The sequence below is a fragment of the Acipenser ruthenus genome, chromosome 9 (genome assembly GCF_902713425.1).
Source record: "Acipenser ruthenus chromosome 9, fAciRut3.2 maternal haplotype, whole genome shotgun sequence".
NCBI classification, from domain to species: Eukaryota; Metazoa; Chordata; class Actinopteri; order Acipenseriformes; family Acipenseridae; genus Acipenser; species Acipenser ruthenus.
This window is the reverse complement of record NC_081197.1, coordinates 31,927,016-31,945,726: the sequence shown is the minus strand read 5'-3', so window position 1 is coordinate 31,945,726 and position 18,711 is coordinate 31,927,016. Positions and strand designations below refer to the sequence as shown.

At 39.2% G+C, this 18,711-nt stretch overlaps 1 protein-coding gene across 1 annotated transcript; it reads right to left on the bottom strand.

Annotated features, from left to right (window-relative positions):
• Positions 1 to 466: 466 nt before the first annotated feature.
• Positions 467 to 17,468, bottom strand: LOC117406363 (ras-related protein Rap-2a). The gene is made up of 2 exons (XM_034010332.3): positions 16,501 to 17,468; positions 467 to 2,811 (listed from the first exon to the last, which is right to left on the bottom strand). The coding sequence occupies exons 1-2, from the start codon at positions 16,812 to 16,814 to the stop codon at positions 2,577 to 2,579; spliced, it is 549 nt and encodes a 182-aa protein (XP_033866223.1). The 5' UTR covers positions 16,815 to 17,468; the 3' UTR covers positions 467 to 2,576.
• Between the last annotated feature and the right edge of the window lie 1,243 nt (positions 17,469 to 18,711).

The following is an 18,711-nucleotide window of genomic DNA, read 5'->3' as shown; positions in this document are numbered from 1 at the left end:
GGCCGAGGTTGAACGGCCACATCAACAGTCCTTGGGATTTATGGGGACGGAGCATGAAATTCTTAACATGGTGAGACTCATGCTTATTGTTGAAATGTAAACCAAAGTGGGATTCGTAAAATTAGGTTAACCCCAGGGGATGCAACATCTTGTTAACTTTACTACAATTTTCTTTGATCACAAGTGACTTGACAATGTAACACAGAAAGTCAGTGGTGGAGTGGAAATGTAAACCAGCAACTACAGGCATTTTAATCCTTAAATACTTAAGGACGACCCACTAAATCCCTATTTCGTGAGTTCCTATACTGTACGTGTTTTATTGGAACTCTGCTCCAAAAGAGAGAGAAAATAAAGAGACAGATACTGCATTTGGCTCTTTGTTAGTTTTATTATGAATATGAATTCAGTCTTTATATATCACTGTGATTTGTCCTTGACATAAGGAACCTTTTTCAATTAAGCCTTTAAACTTGGAATCAAAATGTTTATTCCGATTTTGCATGTACATTCGTGAAAATGTATACAGTGATCAATGGACAGCGTCAGGCATCAAGTTAAAGCATTTCAAATTGTTCCACAGTTATGGAAACTATGCAGTACAATCCACTTTCATGTAGGATTTCAAGTTGAATAAAACTTATCCAAAGCACAAGAACGATTTGTTTTAACCTATATCCCTGTGTTCATATCAGGGTTGGGGACAATTTTTTTAATCAATTCCAATTCCTTTGAAGGAATTTTAATTTTTATTTTACAGACATAATTATTGTGTTTGTTCAAATGCTTTAATTTGAAGCCAATTCATTGAACAGCGACTTTTGTGATTTAAGTAATTTCTTGCCACTGTGAGCGTAATTTTGATCAAGGATTTGTTGGGATTGATTAAAATGTAATAGGAATTGGATTTGGGAATTTATTTTTAAAAAAATGGAATTGAAAAACAGGAATTGACCCCAACGCTGGCTCACATTGTGGTTTAAAAGTGTAAATAACTCAAGAAAGTAGAGAAAATAAATAAACAAATGCAAAATTAGTAAGAGTTCCATACAATTCTTCACTGGAAAAGTCAAAATAACAAGTTTAGCGTTAGATGTAATGCTTTCTTATTACTGTACTGTGCAACACTAACAATCTTAACATTGAAGGCAGGGTTTCTTGGTGGCTTTTCAGGAACTGTTGGTACTGTAGAATTTCTCAAGTCATTATACTGTACAGTTTAAAAGAAAGCAGCAGAGTCAGAAATGAAAAACTAAACTAAACTAGTAAGACGACAATGGTTTTTTTGTTTCAAAGAGTTTTTCAACTTTCAAAAAGTTTTTCAACTTTTTTGGACAGCCTCCAGCTTCTGAGTTTTTAGATAAGGACCCTGCATGCTGTATTACCAAACTTGACTGTAATGGGTGTCCTTATTTGTAATTTTTCTGTAATTGACCCTACAGAGAATTGCACAATTGTCTTTTGTAGAACGAGCACCTTTTATTAAAAAATATTTACAGCCATTCTGAAGCCCCCCTCTCCGAAAACAGAGAAAATGAATCTGAAGAAAACTCATTGGATGGGTTGCATGAGACTAAATTCTGAGTTCACTTTTCCTGCCTGTCCAGATACAATCCTGATAATTCCTTATATTATTCTGACAAAGAAAGAAAAAATCAAAAGAAGAGTTTCAGGGATTCTGTTTATTCCATTACTTAGACCAAAAAAAAAACCTCAGCCCTTAAAAAAAAATGGAAATATGGATTTATTTATTATGACTTTTTACAGCTGGTTTCATTTTAATGAAATGTGAGAATGCAGAACTATGTTTCACTTCCTGTCAACACGGTCTCGGTAAAAACAAATGGCATGCTTTTCAGATGTCTAATTGTAATAAGAGCAGATGCAGTGTGAAGAAATAAATAATAAACACCAATTCCTGCTTTCTAAAGAAGCCCCGTGTTTGTCATTTCTTCTGCGAACACATAAAGCAGCAGCAGAGCCAGACGGACGAGCAGCTGCTTGCACAGTCTGAGCACCATGGTAACAACATCATCCTCATGTTCATGAAATCCAGTGATCCACTCGGTCAGCTTGGCTGTTCCTCTTCAGGTGACTAAAAAACTTTCCAAAGTTTTACATGGCTTGTCCTTCCTATGTAGAGGAACCTGGTACACTACTCAATTCCTCATCAAATGTTTAATAACCTGGACCACAGTAACACTCTTTCCTCCTGCTTGGGCTGTTTCAGTAGCAATCAGCTTCCCTGTCATTGTACAGTTTGAGCACCGCCAACAGTCCTGAACTGAAAGAGGTTCAAACCATTTGCGCGGTGTGTGATGTGTTGTGTTTATTTTAGTTGAACAGTCTTTTTCATCCTACAAGCCATCAGTTTTGATTCTTTTCCGCTTGCTGTGACTGTTGGAATGGATTTTGTCAGGATTCAATGAGTTATCTGTGTCTGTACAACTGAGAGCTTCACAGATTATCCACCGGTGACTCTTGGGATTTCTGTCAGCTGTTCAGTGATTATTTTTGTTCTGGTGCCACTTGTAAGACTAGTTAATAAACTTAAATAGCAGACATTCCACTCCCTGCTATTGTATATTGCAGGAGCAGCAAGGGTCGTCCTTGTCAGGTTGGGATGCGTAGTCCATCTGCCGCACAATCTCAGCAAACACTTCATCTACCATGGTTTTGCTCTTGGCTGAGGTCTCCATGAAAGGACAGCCCCACTCCTCTGCCAGTGCCTGACCCTCTCCGGAGGACACCTCCCGCTCACTCTCCAAGTCCACCTTGTTTCCAACCAGAATCACTGGCACCTTCTCATACCTGAAAACAGTACAAAACAGAACGTTACTGATGTAATAATATTAATGATACAATATACAGTATCACCACCAAAAAAGTTTGTTTATATAAATGAACAGTTAAAACCACACACACAATAGCATTTATTTACAGTTATGACCAAACATTTTGCATCACCAAGAATTTTAGGATTGAGACAATTTAAATATTTTAAAAAAATAATTTAATAAAAAAGGAACATCATTTATATGACGCAGACACAGTGGTAGCATGAACGCTGTGGGGGGGGGGGGGGGGGGGGGCATCCTCTTATTTAGGATGGGCTCATTTTGGAAAAGACAAATCAATTAGCTCGTATTCTCTACTATTTTACTTCACTGTGATGACAATAAACAAATAAATAAATCATATGACAGCGAAATATTATGAACTATCAACAGAGCACGAATTACCACAGCTCTTTCCGAAAAGTTTTTCTTTTAAATTATTATTATTACCACATTAGCAACAACGGGGTGTCTGAGCAACAATACTTGAAACAAATACAATCATACAGTGAGCAGGCCCTGTACAGAGATTGCAATAAACAGATTCCCACACACAACAAATTACTGTAAAGTAACGAATATACATATAGTGCTTGCTTCAATACTGAATATAAAAAGCATACGCTCTTGTAAACAATTCAACAAGGCGGCCCTACGAAGGGGTTTCCAAACACCAGAAGCAACTAGACATTTAATTAATTAATTATTATTATTGTGCTTTGCTTTAATTTAATTAAGGATTTCTCATAGATTTTTTTTATTTAAGCGACAGTGCCTGTGATGATAATGGCTCTGGTGATATTTGTCCGCGACGGGAGTTATGCGTCCCGAGTCGAAAGCGAGGGCACTAACGAAAGTCAAGGTCAACTATCACACGGTAGGGCCATCATCGAGAGGGCACTATCGCTATTAGAAACTTATTTTACTATTGTTTTCTTTAAATAAAACAAAACAAAAAAACACCTTAAAACCTAAAATTTACCTTGAACTTGTACTGATTCGTCGGGTACCTTTCCGCTGAGTAAAGACGTTCTAAGAAAATAGTCCATAACATTTTTTTAAAATAAATAACAAGGATGACTGTGACAGAGATCGAATGATTCTTGGTGTCAGATCTCTCTCTCAACCTGTGAAGACACTGTGTAAAAGGAACAGAGTACCCTTAACTAAATGGCACAATTTATTCCGTAGGGTAGGTGGAAGTCGGTCATTTAGGAAAGGGGTGGGGCTACAGTACCCAAACTCAATGACCCAGACGGTAAACGATGCGGCATCCGAGGATTGGAAGATCGGATGCGCTCGTTAACCTAGGGGTCATGAGCGAGGATGTAAATAGGGGACATAGCGTAAGTGATCTGTTCCTTTGTAAATGGTTAAAACAACCTAGAAGGAGACCGCTGTGATAAGTAAAACGTGAGTGTTGTGTTTGTTTGTTTTGTCTAAGTAAAAACTGTTTGTTTTGTTTCTAAAGACTAATAACACTACCCGGAGCTGCAGCCGCAGGCCAGCAAAAAAACCGGACACCAGCACTTCTCTGTTTCACAACGTCTTTTCACCACAAGCACTAGTTTCACGCACTAAATAAACTCGGTGTTTTGTGTTCTGTGTTAGATGTGGGTGAGGAAAGAACAGGACTTTTTGTTATTTGGTTTCGGGTCAAACCTGAGGATTACAAACGAAGTGATGATACACGCCGCTGTATCACTTCCAATATTTATTATTTACAGGTGTTTGCCCTAAAAATCATTGTCTGTGTATTTTGTATCTGTTCTGTACTGCACACATCTGTAACCATTTACCACTTTGCCACAATGACATACATACAAGGAGAAAAACCAATGCATTTTTAATTAGTAAATCGATTTAAATGTTTTATTAACTTGTTAGGGTTTTAAACCCCTATTTATAATTTGGACATTGCCTAAGGGATGAACGGAGCAATTACTGAACAGTCCGTGTTCTGTGGAGTTTGAACTACCAATACAATCTCTCATTAAATACCACTATAAAATGCCTCCTAACTCACCTTGTTTCTACCTTCAGCCAAAGCCTTGGCACTGGACCTAAACTGGACGGGCCAGGCCCCCTAAGGCCCGCCCATGACGCTGGGCCTGATATGACGTAATCAAAGACACTACATAAAGATATTGTAAAAAGGAAGTCAAAAAATGTCACATTTTTCAATTGGTCAGTTTTTCATTAAAGTATATGAAAAACTAAAGAGGTACGGAATTAAATATGTTAACGTAACATTATAGTGCAGGCTTCATTAGACTTTATGAAGTTAATTCTACAAGGTGATGCAAAACATTTGGCCAATCGCTGTAGGATAGATCTGTAAAAATGTAAAGTAACATCCCATTTAGACTCAAAAGGCCCTAAACATACTGCACATTAGATGCATCTTTCTGATTTACTAGTATAGGGCTGGTGAAACAGATAGGATTTTCTTTAAACGCAAAGAGACTGAATTTGTTAAGTCAATATACAACCAGTTCCAGCTGTAAAGCCCTTTTCTGTTATGTGTGCTATGAAATTTCACTAGTTGTAGAACCTTCTCTGCATAAACTGTTGCAACAAAGTGAAACCCCACCCCCAATGCACTGATAACTAACAGGTTCTCTCTTGCACAAAGAAGAGTTAAAAGCTGTAATATTGTCCAAAGCTGTTCTTCAGTTTTCTGTGGTGTTAAAAAGCCCTGGCCTGTGTCACCCTCAGTTTACGGTCTTAGCATCCTAAATTTTACACTTGTCACATATTACAAGACATACAACTCATGAATCAAATGTGGATTAAAATCCACAAGCCAACAGTTGACTGGGTTCCTAACCACTGTAAAAACATCACCTACAGCACACCAAATGGATAAAAGACCAAGATCTATGTTTTTCCTTTTTTTAGTATCATACAACAAGCTAAATAGAGGTACTACAAAAAGCAAAGCAGATAGCTTGTATCTGCTGTTTTTCATGTTATACTGTAGTAATTGATGCACTTAACCAGGCTAGCATTGCACAGGAAATGGATAATAAAGTGCAATGATCCCAGAAGAATAGTCAGCAACATTATTCTCAGGGTTTCTTCAAACTCTTTACTGCTTGAATAAATAAAGAAGCACATTTTAATATTGCTTTACCACAGCTTGTAACCATGTATGTTTTAATATCTACATACAGTAGGTCTAAAGCCTTAACCCTTCCACAGATAAATAAATACTTAATGGCTGGATGGGGCATTTGCAGCCTATTTTACTCCACTCAGCTCTGTTACCCCTGAAAGTCTATGATCTATAAAATCATCTTCAAATACAATAATTTTAATGAGTAGGGTCAGTGGCTCCCAAATACTAACAATGTGCCACCAATTCAGAATCACTGGGTGGGACAACTGGTAATACTGCTACCCTAAACTACACTGTGCATTACCAGCCTGAGCAGTCACCATTTGGTGGTAAAATGAAGAATGCTCCTCCCGAGTGTCCAAATACTTAGGGTAGTGTACATCTGTATTTCAGTTGTGTAGCCAGGACTTTTCAATTGTCAAAGACGTGGCCAAAATACTAGTCACTTTGAGAATAGTTAAATGCAGGTCTGAAAAACAACCCTTCTATTTTCAATTTGAACTATTCAGACCACCCTATGTATGTTTTTTCTCCTTCCTGCCAATTTCTTTATAGCTGTCCCTTGGGTGATGAATGTTTGCATTCAGTTTTCCTTGAAGGTGCCTCATTGCATAGCTTTCTAAAGCAATAAGATTTTACCCTGCCTGCGTGTCTGCGTGGTACAGCAAATATTAAATATTAAGGGATTCCTCTACTCTATGTCAAGGAGTCAGGAAAAAACTCATAACATAAGTTGCCTGTCACAATTTTCCACAGAACACTCATTGTTTATTCACACAGACCATATTATACTGCATTTCAAACTTCTATAATTACAGACCTGTCAACTATATCTTGACAAAGAACAGACAGAACATCCAACTCTGAGGATCATGTCTAGGAGAGATTTGTTGTTGCAGGCATGTTCATTTTCCAATATACTTTACCGATATGCCTAAAGTTTGTAGCATTTAATTGCAGAATTCCTTTGTATAAATGGCTCTTCTATGCACAATTGAGGTTGTATCTTTGTAAATGCATCTTTATTGAGGTTTTATTTTTTCCTCAAATTGCGAGTGTGAAATTTGGTCTGTGTCTTAAATTTGAAGGAATAAGATATGTAAGGGAGAAGCGAGGGTAAATAATTCAAACACATCAGCTTAAATGTTTAAATTAGATATGGATGCAATGATGCACAGCTTTCTCAGAATGCACGGAACACAAGAGTTTACAACAGTGTTCATTAAAATGTCAAACAAAACTATACCCATTTCTCTTCCATGCAGGCAATACAGGGAACAAAATGTCGCTTAACATTTGTGAAACACTTCAAAATGCTTCAGACCTTTTTACTGCAATATTTTCCATGTTTTCCTCTTTTCTTTGATTTACTGTACCTCAGTGGTTCATATACAAATATAAGAACAGAACAAGATTTGCGAGTGAGAGGAGGCCAGTCAGCCCATCTAAGCTAGTCTGGTTCCTATAGCCTAGTAGCTTTTTGATCTCAGAACTTTGTCGGTCTGAAAAGGAGTCAACTTCTGCATCAACATTGTGACACCTGTATGTAATCCATTCCATACCCTCAGCACTCTGTTTGAAGAAGTGTCTCCATCCCTCTGTTCTACTGTAATGTCCTGTTTCCACTGCCCGGCTACTGCTGCCCACAGCAAAAACAGGGTGTTTCCAGTCCACTACTCGCCCAAGCAGCTGAGCACGGCTATCTGGTAAGGTTTTGTATCTCAAGCTCTACATACTGTAGCCAAACTGGATATAAAGAAAAAAAGTGTGTCATCACTTAGCCAGGAGGTATGCTTCAGAACAGAGGACAAAAGGCTGAAGTTATAAACACAACGACAAAACCTGGCTGTTTATTTGGCCATGCTTCTCCTTCTTAACCAGATTCCTTTTTATTTGCAATCAGCCTACATTTATTTATTACCGTAGGTTTGTTTAAAATTTACAAGGCTGGCGAGGTTTGGAAAAAAGTAGAGAAACACTCTCTTGATTGTGGTGGCTAGCCGTAGGCAGCCAAAGCCTATAGTGCCATGCAGTGGAAATGAGGCATAATAAATCTCCACTTAATTGCCAACCACGTCCACTGGTCCTGGTTTCTGTGCTGCGCTTAAAGTATTGGTTCATACTACTGTATGTCAACTTCTAAGATTTGAGGAAGACAACGGTGACAATAGAGAAACCTTCTTAAAACGCACCATTTGTTTTCACAAGGTCTCAAACGAAATCCTGTTCTACTGTGTATACAAGTGCAACTGCAGCTCAGTGTTTTAGGCATGTATCAAAATTTCTAGCTAGCTGCACATACAACACCCAGGACAGTAGATTTCTCATCTACTGTCCATGCATACAGTAGTTCTCATTTGTCAAGAAAGATCCCATAAGCAAAGCAACTTGTTGCTGAAAAGTAAACATATTAATCCCTAATGGTCATGACCTGGGGCAGCTAAACAGTTACATTCCTCCTTGATTAATAATATCGGTCCCGACACTTCAGACTGATGCAGAATGACAGCTCAAAACAAGACAGACAAAAAGTGGAAGGTTAGGGACTTGGGCTGGAATTGTGCAAATTGCTGCTGTACAGTATAGCTCTTACTAGGCACATATTCCTTCAATGATGGAGCCAAAAATATCAAACTTAAATTTGCTGAATAAGAATAAAAAAAGGTACTGTGTATTACAATAAGGCTGTGTTGCCCGTTTTAGATATTTAAGTTCTTGCACTTAACTGTTTTGTGCCATAAAACACTCATGATGTCTTGCCTGTACACAGTAGTGTGATCATGTTATTTTACAACGGCTCCTTCTCCACTTTGGGCAAAAATTGGCCTTGGCCGATAGTCAATTTTAACAGATGACGTAAACTGAGTTCAGACGAGGCATCGCAAATGGATTGTAATACAGTACACAGGAAAACAAAAAATCCAGAGGAAAACTGGTTAGGAAAGCCAGAACAGAGATTTTTCTTTTATTTATTTTTTTATTTTTTTAAAATGCTGGAACTGTGACCAAACCAAGACGTTTAATCTAATTTAGTTCCCATGGGTCAACACCAAATGGATTTGTGTATTCTTATTATTACTGTATATGAAACAGAAAGTTTTGTCACACTGGAAATGGAGGAGTCTCACTGCACTGGTTTCAATAAAAAACCCAAAGGCTGGTCCAGTGCAGCCGAGAACAGCTGTCCAACACCTGGGTTTCCACTGTAAAAAAAATACAAATAAAACCTCCACCACAGCAGGAGAATATGGGTATTTCCAACTGGTAGCTCACCAAATACCTTCCCCTTTATTCATATTTTATTAGATCTCTTAAATTAAACTGTAGGATTTTACAAGGAAGTCAGCATTTCATGGTAAAATGAATGCATAGCACGGAGGGGACATTAAGCCACTGGGAGCGTGGAAACTAAACATTGTTTTACTCCACTGTACTGTAGGAACTTAACAAGCAGTTTAAGACCTTTCAATAGTCCCAACAAATTGACTACTATCCAGAACCTACTGTTTCTTCATTCTTCAAGCTAGTGTTATAGAACTAGTAAATGCTACTCAAACTGGAATTTCTTCTTGTATCAGACAACACGGTCATCATCAATTCTCTTATTACTGCATCTTTACTATCACTATCACTGTATAAAAATTGAAAATCTTAAATTTTTTCTAAATTATATTCCAGGATAAAAATAGCCAAACACAGTGGATGATAACCTGCTGCATCCTGGTACTGTGCAGTAGGTCACATGGTCTGACTGCAGCTAGACCACAGGACAGAGTTTGAACTACATCATAGGAAGGGATTAGGAAGGAGAATGTATATAAAGTTATTGAACAAAATAGGAGGGGTGGGGGCAGGGATACTGCAGCCATTGCCATGCCATACTGTAAAACATAACGCCAGCTACTGGACATATACAGTAGCAAAAAGTCTTAACTCTGGAGGACAGTGTGGTCACATTATTTTTCCTTTACTACATACTATACTTTCAAATATTAGAATCAAAGGAGTGTAAAAATGCTGGTTACCATAGCTTCTTTGTAATTAATTCTCCCTAAACCATGTGCCAAAAGCAGACAGAGATTTTCAGTTATTGCTCTTTAATGCAATCCTAATGTTTCAGAAGGCTTCAATGAGATTAACAGGTTTTGGCAAGTGAGCAAATTCTCCCGGTTAGCTTGTACTCTAGGCTGAAGATGATCAGGTCACTCACTTCAAATAAGAAAGAGCTACCATCTCTCCCCACCCCCACCAATTTACACTGCAGTCAATTTTTACATTGGTGTGCAAATGCTTTGAACATAGCCCTGGATTTGTCGAAGGTTTGCCCCGTTCCATTGTTTTCCCCCCCACCGCTCCTCTCAAATGAAGAATGTAAACCTTGTGTGGGCTACTAAACACTTACAGCAATGATGTACCTTTACTCAAGGTGTATGCAGTTGAGCCCCCTCTTCCTCAGGACTGCAGTTCCCACACTAATTATAAAGTCATAATATCATGTGCACTGCCTTGGGGGAATTCCAGCATCCCTTGCAGTTCCAGTCTCATCTAGTTTGTTCTGTTCAATGTATCTTCCTCCTCATTTCATCACTACAATAGTTAGACTGGTTCTCTCTCAGAAACTGGGATTTATATGTATTCCCTCCCGTCACTACAAGAAATCAATGACAGGTACAGGTGCTACAAAGCCCAATTTTGTTAAAAAGCTTTTCCAAGCTGATTAAAAAAATATTACCGGTAAAACATACAAAATAATGCTCTTTTTAAAAACACACACGAGTCAAAGTGTATTTGTGTTACACATAAGAACATGAGAAGGGTTACACAAGAGAGGAAGTGTGACAGAAATGCAATGATTCTTGGTAGTAAATCTCCTTCCTGACCTGTGAGGGCGCTAAGCAGCAAGAACAGAGTACCTTGGACGGGCTGATCTGACAGTTCTTTCCTAGGGTTCAAGGGAAGTCGGCCAGCTAGAAAGGGGGCGGAACTCTGGTGCATTAACTCATCGACCCGGAAGGGAAACGATGTGGCAGTCGCTGGTTGGAGGGGCGGCTGCACTCGTTTACCAAGGGGTCACGTGTGACGGCATAAAAGGGGGCAGAGAGACGCAATCTGTTCTTTCGCTTTCGTTTGTGATTTGAACCTGAAAGGACCCGTGAGAGACCCAGTGATAAAACCTATTGTGAGTGTCTTGTTTGTTATTATTAGATGGCTAACATGTTCCAGAGCTGTCGCCAAGGGCCAGCACAAAACCCGGAACAGCACTTCACTTTTGTCACGCATAAACTTGTATCACCCACCACGAGCACTACAGCACGCACCCAGGACTGGTGACCATGTTTGTATATTGTGGGAAAGATACGTTTGTTTATTATTTGGGACTGCAACCCGTTTATTTATTCCAGTGCAGTACACATTGTTGTGTATTGCCTGGAGTTATTGTTTGGTTACCAGACCAGGATTATAATTAAAAACCCTTTCCAACTGGATTACAATTCTCTGTCTGTTAATTATGCACTGCATCACTCCTGCACCTGTACACAATCAACCACTTTGCCACACAAGGCCATTCATCCCATCTTGCTTGTTTTGTTGTTAGTAGCTTATTGATCCCAGAATCTCATGAAGCAGCTTCTTAAAGGATCCCAGGGTGTCAGCTTCAACAACATTACTGGGGAGTTGGTTCCAGACTACCACAATTCTCTGTGTAAAAAAGTGCCTCCTATTTTCTGTTCTGAGTGCCCCTTTATCTAATCTCCATTTGTGACCCCTGGTCCTAGTTTATTTTTTCAGGTCAAAAAAGTCCCTTGGGTTGACATTGTCTAAACCTTTTAGAATTTTTTTTACCTTGAATCAGATCGCCGCGTAGTATTCTTTGTTCAAGACTGAATAGATTCAATTATTTGAGCCTGTCTGCATATGACATACCTTTTAAACCCGGAATAATTCTGGTCACTCTTCTTTGCACTCTTTCTAGAGCAGCAATATCCTTTTTGTAGTGAGGTGACCGGAACTGAACACAATATTCTAGATGAGGTCTTAGCCAGTGCTTGAGCGCAGTGCAAGTGGTGTTTACTTTCTATAATGAGCTTTTTTGAACCATCAATGTTTCTTTAGTAAACTGTGGCAATGACCAAAACATACTCAAATTAGTTTAGCTTAAAAGTAAACCACAAAGCAATGTTGTTCTTAATTGATTTAATTCTGAAGAACAGATATTAAAATAAAGGTAGATGTTGGGGGAAACATACAACCTTACTTATAATAATAAATATATCATAAAAATGCATTACAAGAAAAAAGGAAACAAAACATACCCCCAATGCAGTTGGTTGCCCTTCTTTACAATAGCGTCAAAGTCTGGTGCTATTCTTGTTGTTGAAATCTGCAAAACGGAGCTGAGATGCTGGTCAGTTAACTAGGCTCTGTAGCGAGATTTGTTGAAATTCAGTAGTGAAAATGTTTGTTCGCACACATAGGTGGAGGCAAACAACACAATAATTTTCTAGGCTACGTTGCGTATATATTTGGGAACTTTGTTTCATTCAAGGAGGCATAAAACTTGTCCAGTGTTTATGAATGGTACTTTTCCTTCACAGTGGAGTTGCACTGGAGTTCGATGAGCTCCAGTTGTAATTCTTCTGGTGCTTTCTCATAGTCAAATGAAAGTGGGCAATTGTTTTTTCTTTCCCCTGCATTTCCAAGAAAATGCTCATTTCATCTCTAAGCACCCACACTCGCTGCAACACCTTTCCTAAACTGAGCCAGTAGACATTCGTATGATAAAGTAAGTCCTGGTGTTCAGCATCAGTGTCCTCAAGAAGGGAAATTAATTGCCGATGATTAAGCCCCCTTGCTCTAATGTAGTTCACTATTTTCACTGCTGTGCGAACAACATGATCTGTGTCCAGAATATTTTTGCAGAGTGCCTCTTGATGTATGCAGAAAAATGATTTCTCTCACAGTCTACATCTTTTACTTTGTCCTCCATTCTTTTTAAAAGGCCTACGTTTTTCCGCAGTTAAATATGGCGATCCATCTGTGGTCACGATTGCTAGTTTATTCCAGGGGAGCTTCAGACGTTCAAGGTAACCAGACACCCTCTCATACAAATCCAATCCCTTTGTTGTGCCTTTCATTGATTCCATAGATACATTCCTCTGTGATTTCAAATTTGTTGTTAATTCCTCTCAGAAAAATCAAGAGCTGCGCTGTGTCCTTTATGTCAGTACTATCATCGAGAGCTAATGAAAACAGCGTGAAGCAATGTACTTTCCGGTTCAACTCAGAGGCCAAGTCTTCATCAATTACTTTGATACGGCGAGCAACAGTTCTTCGTGACAAACTACTGTTCTCAAATGTATTTTTGTATTCAGGACACAGTATGCCAGCAACATCGATCATCCCCTTCAGCAAACAGCTTATTTTGTTTAGCTATCTTTAATGTCAAAACAACTTGCCTTTGTAGTGGCTTCCTGAACTGCAGCTTGTCACACAAAAATGTTTTGCTGAGTTTTTAAATTAGTAGCAAGTTTCTGAGCTTTTCTTCTGCTGTTAAGATGCTGCTATAATTAGGATGTTTCGTTGTAAAATGGCAATTCAAATTGTACTCCTTTAGCATAGCGATACTTTCTTGACAAATCAGGCATACGCCTTCAAGTCGACGTTTGTGAAAAAATATTTCTCAATCCACTCTTTTTTGAAAACTCGACACTCACTGTCCACTTTTCTTTGAAGTGCTCATTTTTCTTCACAAAGCATAAAAACAAAAACCTAGCTGCTGCAATTCAAACGACTGTTTTGCAAGCTTGCATGCATTCTAGCAAAGACGAACAAACGTCATACACATACTGCGTCCCACGTGAGATGTTGCAAAGCGCTTTGTTTTGGTAATGCACTCTATGTCTGTTTGGGTCGTAAATTAGCCTAGTAAATAAGTTATTTCGAATCCAAATAAATCAATAACATGGTTCGACTTAATGGATTTTATATTTTTACTATTTATAGTAAATCTAGTAATTTAATTGTTAAAACACAAGGTAGCTCACGGGCAGGATGAAAAGCTCTCACAGGCTGGATTTGGACCACCGACCATAGTTTGCCCACCCCTGGCCTAGATTAAGACATTTGTAGAAAACATGATCACATCACCCCCTGTCTTGCCCAGCTCCACTGGCTACCTGTAAAGTTCAGGATTATTTTCAACACTCCCCTGCTCACCTACAATAGACTTCATCACACAGGTCCCGAGTACCTCCTCAACCTGCTGACCCACTATGTCCCTGCCCGCAAGCTGAGGTCCTCCGACTCCTGCCTGCTTGTTATCCACAAGCAAAAGTGCACCACACCTGGAAGCGCTCGTTTAGCTTCATGGCTCCGACTCTTTGGAACTCTCTCCCAGCTTTGGTGCGTGATGCTCCCACCGTCGCTCGCTTTAAATCAGCTCTCAAGACCCACCTGTTCTCTCTTGCTTTCCATGCTCTTTAAGCCTGATATCTGTTGCTGCTGTGTTGCTGCTACTATTTCATGTATTATGCACTTTCCACTGTATTTAAAGTATTATGGATTTTCTTGTTGTTACTGCATCTTGTAAAGCGCTTTATGATGGTGGTCCACTATGAAAGGCGCTATATAAAATAAAGACTGATTGACTGATTTCTGAGTCATCATAAACATAGATTCCATCTTCAATGTCAGTATCTCCCATATGGTATTTATAATGGACATTTTTATTGCCTGCGTGCAGTAACTTGCACTTTTCTATATTAAATGTAATTTGCCATGTGTCTGCCCAGGTCTGAATGCTGTCTAGATCATTTTGAATGACCTTTGCTGCTTCAACAGTGTTTGCCACTCCTCCTATTTTTGTGTCGTCTGCAAATTTAACAAGTTTGCTTACTATACCAGAATCTAAATCATTAATGTAGATTAGGAATAGCAGAGGACCTAATACTGATCCCTGTGGTACACCACTAGTTACCTCTCTCTATTTTGAGGTTTCTCCTCTAATCAGTACTTTCTGTTTTCTACATGTTAACCACTCCCTAATTCATGTGCAAACAATATGGTACCGTACTGTACCACTCATGCGTATAAAACTTAACATTGCAAACAATTGTAGCGCAACATGACAGAACCCCGGCCACGACAGATATCGCATCATTCCACAATCCACCAAAACATGCTGCGTGTGCAAAGCTTAGCAATGAGTATGCCGATTGTATTGGTGATTAAAATTGTCAAATTCTGCGATCCAAGTCAGGCTTACAACACATGCAGTTAAAATGTTTCCTGTCTTAATTATCTGCAGATCACATTATGTGTGTGGATATTCATTCTCCAATACGAACATTATTAATATTAGCATTCTGTTCTGACTGATGCAAATCTTTGCATCACTGTATTGCTCTTGCTGAGCTCACCTGTAACTCAAGGCCCTTGAGGACCTGCCACTTCTCCCACTTACTGGGAGTATTAGCTGATTAGAAAATGTACTGAATATAAAATGACTATTTATTATTTGTAAGGTGTTTTTATTTTTAATTCACTTGAAATAGAAAGCACAGTGACTTTTCAGTTCAGTTCTTTTCTTCTTGTACTTCACTATTATTTGCTTTGTTTTTGCAATGGTGAAACAATGTTTGGCTCTGCTAACAGACACATACGAATACAGTAGTTCTACAATTCTATGGTCACGGCACGGAAAGAACTCAAGTTGCAGTAACAAGTCAGTAAAGAAGGCAGACTAGTAAAAATGACAGAGTTTTGATTCCCCCCAAACTCCTTTAAATAAACAACACATGTAAAAGCTATATTTGTGAAGCTCTGTGTTTCTTTGTGGTATGAGGATGGTAGTGAAAATGTGCTCCGGACCTTGACCCTGCTGTACCAAGAATTCTGGACCTTCACTAAAACAACCGAGTACCTCTGTGCTTCGCTGAGCTCCAGTGTTGTGTACACAGGCCCCCTATATAAACACACAGATACATATATTGTACATACACACACCATTAAATACTTCAAGAAAGCAAAATGAATCATTGTATGGAAGTCCTAATTCAACACATTTAACATGAGGTTCTGTTGTGAATGTGTCCTATTCCTAGTAGGCACACGTCACTCACACAGCAAATACAGAAACACTGAACAAATATAGAATTGAACAATCACTTGAAGTGTGAGCTGGTCGCAGAAGCAGCCATGTGTTGCTGGCACCGCCTCTGTGGTGTAGTAGTAGTCTCCATGTTGTGTACGTTGTCCTTGCCAATCTTTCCTTAGGTCCTATAATGATGCTAGACTCATGCCTGCCCGTTATTATTAATGACATGAGTTTGTTAATGTAGTTCAGGCTCTGCTCAACACCATTTCATATTTGACATATACACCGAGACAAATTAATACAGTGTAAAGTTCGTGACTGAATCGTATGGTAACGGTCATTTAGAAGTTTGGGAATTAGCAATCGTACGGACAAACAGGCGTTCTTTCCGGCAGCAATAACACAGCTAAGCTTTAATTGATAAAAGCATTTATACATTCTGGTACCTTTTTACTCGGATGATCTGGTCCCTCATAGGTTTGATATCTTGGAAACTCTGTTGGTTGACCAGACTGTAGACCAGGATGAAGCCCTGTCCGTTTTTTATGTAGAGGTCCCTCATGGAGGCGAACTGCTCTGTGCCAGCTGTGTCTAGGATCTCCAAGACAGAAGGCGACGAATCCACCTCGATTTCCTTGCGGTAGAAATCCTCGATGGTCGGGTCGTATTTCTCGATAAAGGTCCCAGTTACGAACTGCACAGTCAAAGCGGATTTCCCGACCCCGCCGCTCCCCAGCACCACCACTTTATACTCGCGCATTGTTTCCGAAAAAACAGAATTGCAGGGGAAAAAATAATAAAGATACAAAAAACCCACTCTGTCGTTAATATTAAAATCTAAAATAAATTTCTAAAAAGGATTTTAAAAAAAGGGACATATTTTTACTCCTGCAAAATATATATACCTTATGTACCGCATATATGTTTAATCACATCACAAAGGACTTTATTACATCTAATGGCTCACATTACCACTAATAAATATAATTCCAGTGCAGTGTCCAAATGTGCTCCAAGGAACAGAAAAGATATCTTGAAATAACTTGCGCTTTTTCATTAGCCTAGCTTGTCTAAGTGAAAACAAAACGTGCTTAACCGAGCACGGCCCTTGTAATACTAGGAACCAAAAACAGGTCTCGCTTTGAGTTATTAAAGAAAAAAATATATTTATATATATATATTTATTTCTAAAAAGTGCAATATACGCGTTTGCTTTTCATCTCCACTTTCATCTCTCCCTGTCCCTGTCTCTCCATCTCCTTCACCCTCATCCTCACACCAATACATTCCCATTCGCCATACTCTCAGGCAGAGACCCACAGCCGCGTACCCGTCTCCACTTGGCTTCCGTACCTGGGTGAGGGCTGGGTTATTCAAACATGACAGATTGCTACACTAACCAATCGCAGCTTTGGCTCGGGAAAACCGCGCCCTTTATCTCAAAACTGTTTTGTGTTGTAGCCAATTGTAGTTCACTGGGCTGGATGTCCGTTGTTATATTTTGAAATCTTCTGATTCGCTACAGTCAGTCATGACGACTCCAGCGCTTGCGACCAACCACAGGAATCGTTTTTAGACGTGTATCCAGAGAAGAAAAATACGCCGGATGCTGTTGCTATGGCAACAAGAGAAGAGCTTTTCACCGCTCTTGGTGAAAAGGACACAGTGGCTTAGGTAGTATGTAGGCAGTGACGTTCATTTGTTTCCCCACTGCAGTTTGTTATAGTTTGCTTCATGACCAGTTAATTAAAGTAGAACGACGTGTCTGTTCACATGAAGTACTAGTATAAGCCTGTAACTACAGACATTAAAAACGGTTAATATAATGTGGAATAATGTATGCCTTATCGGTTTCTGGAATAAAACGAGATGTGCTCTTCTGGTTTATTATTGATAAAACAAAAATTGCTCATGTTAATTTTCACTGCATAAAAACATTAAAAGTAAACACGGAGAATCAGCTACTGCTGCCTAGTTTAAAACATTCAATTAGTTTTAAATTAGTTTTATACAGCTTTCATTTGAAAATGGATGTTGGATAGGGTATAGAGGAAATATGTCTCATGCTTTAAATATTGTAGCAGCAGCAGCAGCAAAAAAAAAGATGCATATAAAATGAATCAAAGCTCTTTTTATTATTATTTATTTCTTAGCAGACACCCTTCCAGGGCGACTTACAATTGTTACAAGATATCACATTATTTTTACATAGTTACCCATTTATACAGTTGGGTTTTTCCTGGAGCAATCTAGGTAAAGTACCTTTCTCAAAGGTACAGCAGCAGTGTCCCCCACCTGGGATTGAACCCACGAACCTCCGGTCAAGAGTCCAGAGCCCTAACCACTACTCCACACTGCTGCCCATTAAAGAAACACACAAGACTGGGAGGACAGAGTAACACAACCAGGCCACAGCGCTATTTTTATACAGTTTTTGCAGACTTGATTGACGGCAGGCAGACACAAAATGACAAAGCAACACGTTTATGCAAATCAAACCCAAACCAGCTCGTTAGACTGGAAATCCCATCCCCGCTCCTTGTGGTTGTAATACTGCTTCTAGCAAGCTCTTGCTGCCCGAAGTTGGTCCCTGCCGAACCGGTGTGCGGAGTTGAGCCGGCCCTGGAGGCACCTAGCGTACTAAGGCCCGGGGACTT

Excerpts from the sequence above, each read along its gene's own strand:
- LOC117406363 (XM_034010332.3), bottom strand. The coding sequence starts at position 16,814 with ATGCGCGAGTATAAAGTGGTGGTGCTGGGGAGCGGCGGGGTCGGGAAA. Across the intron at positions 2,812-16,500 it reads CAGATCATCCGAGTAAAAAG|GTATGAGAAGGTGCCAGTGA; the intron begins GTACCAGAATGT and ends TACTGTTTTCAG.